The sequence below is a fragment of the Oculina patagonica genome, chromosome 13, assembly GCF_052425735.1.
Source record: "Oculina patagonica isolate OP01 chromosome 13, crgOcupat, whole genome shotgun sequence".
In the NCBI taxonomy this organism is placed as follows: Eukaryota; Metazoa; Cnidaria; class Anthozoa; order Scleractinia; family Oculinidae; genus Oculina; species Oculina patagonica.
In genome coordinates, this window is record NC_135770.1 from 11,316,526 (window position 1) to 11,325,134 (window position 8,609).

The 8,609-nt window shown below is 38.9% G+C and overlaps 2 protein-coding genes and 1 non-coding gene across 3 annotated transcripts; 2 read left to right on the plus strand and 1 right to left on the minus strand.

Annotated features, from left to right (window-relative positions):
* The first annotated feature begins 481 nt into the window (after positions 1 to 481).
* On the plus strand, positions 482 to 1,602 carry LOC144634769 (heat shock protein 26-like). Its single transcript, XM_078493792.1, has 2 exons — positions 482 to 641; positions 911 to 1,602. Exons 1-2 carry the CDS (start codon positions 589 to 591, stop codon positions 1,404 to 1,406), a joined length of 549 nt encoding a protein of 182 aa, XP_078349918.1. The 5' UTR covers positions 482 to 588; the 3' UTR covers positions 1,407 to 1,602.
* A 595-nt stretch (positions 1,603 to 2,197) lies between these two features.
* Positions 2,198 to 6,632, minus strand: LOC144635694 (uncharacterized). The gene is made up of 4 exons (XM_078494776.1): positions 6,127 to 6,632; positions 4,592 to 4,807; positions 3,644 to 3,850; positions 2,198 to 2,969 (listed from the first exon to the last, which is right to left on the minus strand). The coding sequence occupies exons 1-4, from the start codon at positions 6,373 to 6,375 to the stop codon at positions 2,781 to 2,783; spliced, it is 861 nt and encodes a 286-aa protein (XP_078350902.1). The 5' UTR covers positions 6,376 to 6,632; the 3' UTR covers positions 2,198 to 2,780.
* Positions 6,562 to 6,661, plus strand: Trnaa-cgc (transfer RNA alanine (anticodon CGC)). Its single transcript has 2 exons — positions 6,562 to 6,597; positions 6,626 to 6,661. It is a non-coding gene; the product is annotated as a tRNA-Ala (tRNA).
* The last annotated feature ends 1,948 nt before the right edge of the window (positions 6,662 to 8,609 follow it).

Sequence of the window (8,609 nt, forward strand, 5' to 3'; positions counted from 1 at the left end):
AGAAATCTGTGCGTTCCGCATGGCATAAATGAGTTGCACCACTCATTCTCTCATGCGATCCGCTATGGGAAACTTCGTTTGTTCTGAAATGGATATCCGGTGATACAAAACTAGAAAAATTTCGTTACTCTTTTTAAAATAAACACATATCTCATGGGCTCATGGGTAGCATTAGTTATTTGGGTCCGTGTCACGTAACACTCCTTCAGTAGCGTTGCGTGACCATCCAAAGACCTGACGTGACCGAGGTTGATTGTCTAGAGAAATTCACACCCCCATGTCAAATAAAATACCGTTCAAATGAATGCATAGAATTGAGGTTGCTCAAGTTTAACTAAAAAATATGAATTTTCTAGAATCGCAAGAAACGTGCCTCGTTTCATCATCATCATGACCGAGCATTACTGGGGTTTCATTTGTGCTGATGACACTTCCGGTGAAACTTCCTTATATGGCAAATGTCATAATCCCGCGAAGTTTGTTTATCAGGGTCGCGCGAATATAAAAGCAGGAAGCGTGCACAGAAATCAATCTCCATTGCTGTTGCATCAGACTTGCTGAGACGATTTTTACACTGCAAGATTCACAATGTCCTTGTTTCCAAAGTTTCGTATGCTTTGGCCAGCTATGCATCGCATTCGGTAAGTTTCTCATTTAAAAATTTGTGGGGAAACCAGTACTGTATTCGCAAGTTTTTTTTTTCTCTTTTTTTTTACATTACGTCAAAATTTTGAGTTATAGCGCTAGCCTTCGTGAAGTTTGGATCTGCACGTTTTGTATGCACGATCTTCTATATATAACAGGCAACTTTGAAATATGCTAAGTTTTTCTGTCCATATATTTATATATTAAAATGGGGAAATGTACGTTTGCAGTTTGTCTTACTTAGTTTGTTTATGTTTATCTCCAGTCATGCCCCTGAAGTCTGGTCAGACTGCGATCGATTCTTTCCATTGCTGTGGGATGCTTTCCACTCTCCGAGGTACAGGGCACCAGCACTTGGTACAACTTATACCTACATTGAATTTACAGCAACTGGGGAGGGAAAAGCCAAAAAAGACGGCAAAGATGGGGTGAAAGAAGCGCAGAAATCGGGGGAGAACCTTGTGGAAGACCGTGACGGCTTCAAGGTGTCCTTTGATGTGTCCAAATTTAAGCCAGAGGAGATCACTATTCGCTCAGAAGATGGCGAATTAGTGGTGGAAGGCAAGCAGGAAGTAAAGAGCGACGAGGGTTATTCCACGCGCCACTTTGTCCGTGCGTATTCACTGCCCAGGAATGTCGATCGCGACTCGTTCAAGTCTCGTCTTTCGAAGGATGGAATACTTAGCATCGAGGCGAAAAAGTGGCAGCAGGATGAAGCGAAAGATAACTATATCAAGATCGAGAAAGAAGAGGTGGACTGAAGTTCTAACGGTGATACTTTTATACAGAACTGTTGACAGAGCTAGACCAAATGACAGTGTGACTCGTAAAGCAATCAAAATCAATGGCTAAAATGATATTGTTGTTACTAGCTAAGACTGATGTGACCTTATGGTGTAGCTGCAGTAATGAAAGTTGAAAATATGATGAAAAATAAAAGTAAATGTTTAACAGTGACCTTATGAGTGTACAAAGTGCTGACTCATGATGGCAGGTGCTGGTGGGGGAGGGGGGGGGGAGAAGTGGGTTGGGGGGTAGAGGCTTGGGCCTCAGACACTTCTCTCTATTAGGTGCTTCATTGATTTTTCAAATTAACTGCTCGATTCGCTTCATTTTTGCACTATAAAGAAACTAAGGTTGTCTTCCCATATACTCCAAAACCCTAGCCTCTCTCTCTAATGTAACTTGTGTCCCTGGGCATCATGACTTTCCTTTTTTGTCCCTACTTTTTCCTGCAAACAAGCATGGGTAGATTTAGAGGGGGACCGAGGGGGCTCGGCCTCTTTTTTCCTTTGATTTTCTTCAAAAAATGTAACCAGCCAATTTTCAAGAATTTGTTCTGGGCGGGGGCAAGGGTGCTGCCTCACCAAAATGTTTTTTCCCCACTTGGCTGAACAATGAAACCAATTCTTGATGATGTTGAACAATCCAGCAAAATCTGAATGTGTATTGCTGTTCTGGTAATATGGTAGTAATTGTACTGTCAACAACTGAAATGGCTTTGGGATTTAAATTGAAGTGTAGTCTATAAACCTGAAATTCTGAAAATGACTTGACTAACATCAGTAAACCATTTAATTTTAATTCAGAAAGTAACTAATTGTGTTCAGTGTTTAGAAATAAATAGTTCTGTTTCATACAGTTTTACACTTTACACTTCACACATTTAGAAACAGTACTAACAATAACAACAATATCATTACCTTCAACAATGTCAGTTTCAATTGTTACCATTTGCAAATACGCAAGATTAAACAGAACAACTGGACTTGAGGTATACATTTTCTATAATAAATAGTAAAATGATGCATGTCGAGTTGATGTCACTCAAGGAAAGCTCAAACTTGAAGCCTGATAGGTTTTTATTTAGTTAAAACCTCTTCATCCAATCACACCAAAAACTTTATGTTAACTTTGTCATTAACTTTTTCTCCAACACAAATAAAATCGATGCCACTTTTCAAATCCTACCTACAATAATATTGTTTATCAGTCAGTGCCATGACAAGATTGTTTGTTCATTGAAGGGTCAATGATGGACAAGCAAAACAAAATAATGCACAGATTTTAATTATTGACCATAATTTTCAAGTTTCTAGGGAAAAATTTTACTAGTACATGACTAACACTCAAGATTACTTCCTTCGTTTCCAAATGGTTGTGTGTGCGACAGTCCACTGATTTTTGTGAGCAGTTTCCCTGATGAAGAACGGCATAGGTTTATCTTCGATGAGCTCAAAGTTTGGTCCAAGGTAATTTTTCAGCTTGTCAAATCCTGTAACAGCTTTTCCTTGATCATCTATGTAGCCTCCAGGCCAAAGATTCTGTGAGCAACAAATAAATGTGTTTAACAGTAAGTCTTTTTGATTGGCAAGCTGTCATTCATTTATCCTTATACTTGCTAATCGGCCATTATTATACTGTACTGAATCAATATTTTAGAAAAATATGCCAATGCTATTTTTTGGGACCCAAGCTATTTTGAACAATTTTTCCTATCCCTTGGGAGTTTGAGATAACAGACCTACTGTATTCTCTCAATCGAAGAATCTTGCACAATGCTTATTTGGAGTTACACTGTATAGTAACATTCCTGGTTGCTTTATTCAATTCTACGGCAACCAGAGTTCAGTGCCACCTAAGCCAGGGACCCGTGGGAGTATTCATTAAATGGCAGGGAGGTGCAAATTTTTTTGAGGAAGGGGGGAGGGGAGGTGGTACTCTGATTGTAAGTGGTGGATTTTTGGATGAGTTGTGTTCCAGAGGTATTTTTGCACCTCAAACTTGAAAAGATACTGTAAAAACCCACAGATGAGCCACAAGCTGAATTTAGAATCTCAAATTTTTAGAAAAACGTTTTTCAAAACAAATCAAAAGTTGAGTCTTTAGAAGTCTTCTTCATTGAACATAAAAATGGAAAATACTGCAGTCTTACCCAAAATTTTAGTGCTTTAATTAAAATTAATGAACATTGTTTCCACCATTCACTCAAACATACCTTGGGTGTAAACTCTTCCAGCCAAGAATAAGGTGAAGTAATAACCAAAATACCACCAGGTGCGACAAGCGAAGGGAGCCTGTCAAAGAACTGATATGGATTTGGTAGACGGCAAATCAAATTTGCAGCTAAGACACAGCCAAACTGCCCAAGATCACTGGGTAGATTACAAGCATCTCCTTGAAAGAAGGACAAACGACTTCTATCCTAAAAAAGGAAATAATAAAAGTTTCAACACCATTAACTTCCAAGAAAAACCCTCCCTTTGCATATCTTAAATGTAAATTCCTCTCTTACTAACAAATAAGCCCTTACTCAGATAAGCATGTTTGTGACTTTACCTTTTTGTAACACAGGGGGAAGTGAGACCTGTGAGATGGTAAGTTATGGTAACTCTAATGGTTACCTGCTAAAAATATGGGTCCCACAGATTTTTAGTCAAATTTCATGGGTCTTGCCATCTCAAAATATTTTTTGTGATGCCTTCTCAGAGTCTCAATTCCTTTTTTAAGGCTAAAAAGGTCTCAGGCTTACAGGAACAATGTAAGTCTTACCATCTCATCAAAGTCTCTAAATTTTGAGTTGTGATTTTCGGATGGAGAAAGGTCAAAGCACTTAAAAACAGATCAGTTGGTTCCACAGCGAAACCCCAGATTCTGACCATTGCATTTTCTTACTGATGTCTACTTTGTCTAACAACTAACTCTTTAGACTGTGAATGTTCCCTCCTTTTTTTTTCACTTAAATTTATTTGGACCACCATGCTTGATTGCAGAGCCACCATCATGAACAGAATTTAAAGAAAAGACTCGAAGCAATTTGACTGTGGTCTCCAAATTTTCTCCCCAAATTTTTCTGTATGGTAGCCGCAGGATCTAACATGAGGGCCCAAACAATAGAGCACCTATTACACATAAGCATTGGTAGCCAAACAAACATGGTACCTACAATGTCAGGGTCCACTTCTGCCACGTGTTCTGATACAAGACTTCCTTCTGTTTGTACAGTGTAGGATAATTTTCCATATGTCTTTAGCTTATTGCAAGCGTCAATAAAACCATGAGAGAAATCAATTCCCACCACTTGATTAAATCTCTTGGCAAGTTCAAATGTAGATCGGCCCACAGCACAGCCAATGTCAAGTGCTATACTTGGTACATTATCCTGTAACAAGATTAAAAAGGTGTTCAAATATAGGTAAAACTTCATGTAGAAAAGTTTCAAGACTGTTGTCACAAAATGTTATTCACATTCATAGGTAAAGGGCAAAGGTAAAACCTGCTGTTGAGCCAAGTGATTCCGCTCCCCCACCCCCACATTATGAACACCTCACAACCCTACCCACGGGGGTTTTTGCACTCTCCCTTGTTTTTGCACACATTTAGGAACCAAGATGGCGGCCCGTTCAACTCAATGACCGATCTCTATGACTTCACGGAAAAACAGGGGACTGTGAACAGTCTAAAATTCAGCTGAAGTTATTATGCTCTCTGCACACTCCTAGGGAACACCCATGTCTATACCTCTAAGGAGATGGCTCAAACATTTTGAACCACTAAAAGATACATTAACAACTGACAAGTCTAAAATGCCAACACAGTATGACTGCATTTTTTTATTTTTTCAAGTGCAGGCCCTAATCAAGACCTTGTTGGCTAGAAAAAAATGGCATTTTATCCTGAACACCCTAAGGGAGACCAAAGCATCCAACTACTTTCATATGGGAGTTCCCCACCCCTCCAGGGTGCCCTGCCCCATTGACATTGAAAACCTCTGACAATATTGCAACTCTTGAGTGTTTCCCGATCACAAGAGCATTACCCTGTCTTATGCACGTTCCTTATTGCGGTTTTCAGTGAAATGCGCACTGTGAAATTCAAAATCCAACAAACGATTACGTTTTTCGCTGCCGCCAATCATAAATAGTGGACAGCTAACGAACCATGAAAAACAGAAACAAACAAAATGGATCGAAATCTTCCAATCACAACCGAAAGACTTGACCTTTTGACCTGATTGAAGTGAACTTCTGTTTCCCGAGAGGCCCGCTAAGATGATTGACGGCAGCAAAAAGCGTAAATCTTTGGTTGAGGATTGAATTTCAGAGTTCGCATTTCATTGAAAACCGCAATAAGTCGTATGTACTTTGATGTTAATAATACATGAAACTTCCAGTCGACCCTTTGCTAGTGATAAAGCACAAGATAGATCCAGAGATCATATATTGTAACCCTGTGTAAGATTTGAGGCCTTCAGTCTGGTTGCAAAAAAGATTCAAGTCTTAGACAAACTAAAAATTTTAAAGGTGGTGAAAATTTTAACTGCTAATACATAAAGAAGGAGATGAATATTTCAACTGCATGCTGAAGAACTTGGTATGCATGCCTAATATTTGAGATGCCGGTACCTTTTGTCACTGCTGTTTCAGCGTGCAAGTGATCACTAAACTACAGAAAGCAAAACGATTTCACTTGTGTACTTACCTCAGTATGTTTTATACATTCTAAAGCGCACCTCTTCGGGAAATCAAGAGATTCACTTGGTCCAAAGCCGTACGGTAACAGTTCGTCTGGTTTGCCAAAATGGAAGATGAGGTATTCGCCGATTAATTTTTCCGTCTCGTAGACATTTTCTTTTGCTTCACGTCTTTTAGAAAGGTAACGACAAGCTATGTATGTCAAAGCAGACGCGCTAAGTGCGCTAGCAGAAGCAATCATAAGGTTTTTCTCCATGATTTTGGATTTTAGGTCCTAACTCGATCGATGAGGCAACCGACAGCACGTGGGAAATGACCTATCGATCGGTCAGTAGGGTTTAGGGTAGAGTGGGTAGGTCTTTCTTTTGCGCCGGAAGTTGATTGCTTTTAATAAATAAGTATTGTTTATATAATTTAATTAATCTTAGAATGTATTGTCGATGGGGATGTAGCTCAGTGGTAGAGCGCTCGCTTCGCATGCTCGGGGTCGAACCCCGGGCCCAAAATGCGAGAGGCCCGGGGTTCGACTCCCCGTATCTCCACAGTGGAATTTTTTTTCTTTTTTTTCCACTTCTTACTTGATAATTACTCTTTTTAACCATTGCCAAAATTTTCTACAATAAAAAAAAAACCGTTAAACACCCGAATTTTGGAAAATACAAAGCCACGCACAGCACAAACATGGCTCGCGACTCGCCGCGAGCACAACTATTTGCACAAAAACCGAACAAAAAAAATAAAATATAAAATAAACAGACCCTAAAACATTCATCCATCAATATGAGAAAACATTCTGAAAAACATTTTTGGTCTAGAGTTGCCCGGCCTGTCCAATCGATGAAAATCGATCATCGGAAACCAATCGATATAATCAATATAATCGATAAAAATCAATCGATTAATATCGATTGGTTCCATTAATCGATGAAAATCGATACTCACAATTCACGTCCTCTTAATTGTATCGATTTTTATCGATTATTATCGGTAATAATAAATAAATGAACCATTTATCAAATCTTGCAACATTTGTAAGGCGATACGTTACGCATCCTTTCACTAAGTTAGTCAAATCGAAGTTCTGCGAGTCAAACAAAGCACGCAATTAACGTACTAATAATAGAGGCTATTGTGAAGGGCTACCACGAGTGCCCATTCTGATGGAATTTAAATCGCCTTTTCATGATTAAACAAGATAAAAAAGAGCTAGTAACGTCCAATAATGTTGTAATTTTGATAGAATTCCCTGTAGAGTTGGATACCAGTGAAAGCTCCTGCGAACCTGTGATCAGTGTGTGATAGTTAAGCCCGGAGTGAAGTCAGTCTATACGTGGAAAAAGGGGCAAATGGCCGGGTCTCTTCTTAATAATATTTATTGAAGAAGTCGGTAATTTCAGAAAACGTTGTTTAAGGTGGCCCGAACCTATTTATTTACGTGATGGTTGCATTTTTGAATCGCGCTTTTTGGCAGGAAAGATTTCACCGATTTCTTCGAATTCTTGCGTCCTGAATGAAAAAAGTTCGAATTTACGGAAAATGGCATTCGATTTTCAGTCGGAATAAAAACTTTTGAGATTTGAACATATTTTAAAAATCTTGTTTTTACCAAAAATGTCCATAAATTTAAAATCCGACGACAGATTTCTCCTAAACTTTAGCAAATAAGCCTCAGAGCTCTCAAGTTTTGTATCAGGAAGTTTCATGACAATCCTGACCATGCAATTCGCTGCACAAAATACTGGTCAAATTTTATCTAAACATGCTACGCTAATGCATTCATGTCAACTGACGAACAAATAGCGGAACAGTGAAGCCAAACTATCGGTAATCTGCAAGGATAATGATCCCTAAAACCTTATCAAAAAGAAAGTGAGTAATCAGAAGTCTACAGCAAATACAGACAGCGCAACAAGAAGCACAATTTTATGACGCGCGCAAGGTAAAATTAAATATTTCATATTCATCTCACCTATCTTAGCATGGCGAAGAAGAACATCTACGAAAAACCCTTACCAGTTTTCATCACAGTGGGTTCCCATTCTGGGAAGAAATAGAGCTGCCAAGTTGAGTACTTCTAATTATCCGCCTTTCGCGTGCATCGAGAACCCTTGCGCTCAATAATATATTCATGATAGTTGACTTTGTTTTCGAATTCCTCACGGGCAGTTTGCCACTTGGGCATAGTGAGTGCTCAAATATGAAAATGGTTTTCTTTTTAAAATGATGTTTTAATGTTTCCCGAGACTTGTTATCCCCAAGTGGCAAACTGGCCGAAAGGAATGCGAAAACAAAGTCAGCTACCTTGAATATATTATCAGGCACAGGGTTTTCATTGCAGTCGAAAAGCGGATGGTGGGAAGTACTCAACTTGGCGGTTTTATTTCTCCTCAGAATGGGAACGTTCTGTGACGAAAACTGGTAAGGGGTTTTCTTAGATGTTCATTTTTGCTATGCTAAGATTTTTTCGAATATAAATGAACAAATACGTGA

Excerpts from the sequence above, each read along its gene's own strand:
- LOC144634769 (XM_078493792.1), top strand. The coding sequence starts at position 589 with ATGTCCTTGTTTCCAAAGTTTCGTATGCTTTGGCCAGCTATGCATCGC. Across the intron at positions 642-910 it reads CCAGCTATGCATCGCATTCG|TCATGCCCCTGAAGTCTGGT; the intron begins GTAAGTTTCTCA and ends GTTTATCTCCAG.
- LOC144635694 (XM_078494776.1), bottom strand. The coding sequence starts at position 6,375 with ATGGAGAAAAACCTTATGATTGCTTCTGCTAGCGCACTTAGCGCGTCT. Across the intron at positions 4,808-6,126 it reads AATGTATAAAACATACTGAG|GATAATGTACCAAGTATAGC; the intron begins GTAAGTACACAA and ends ATCTTGTTACAG. Across the intron at positions 2,970-3,643 it reads TGGAAGAGTTTACACCCAAG|AATCTTTGGCCTGGAGGCTA; the intron begins GTATGTTTGAGT and ends TGTTGCTCACAG.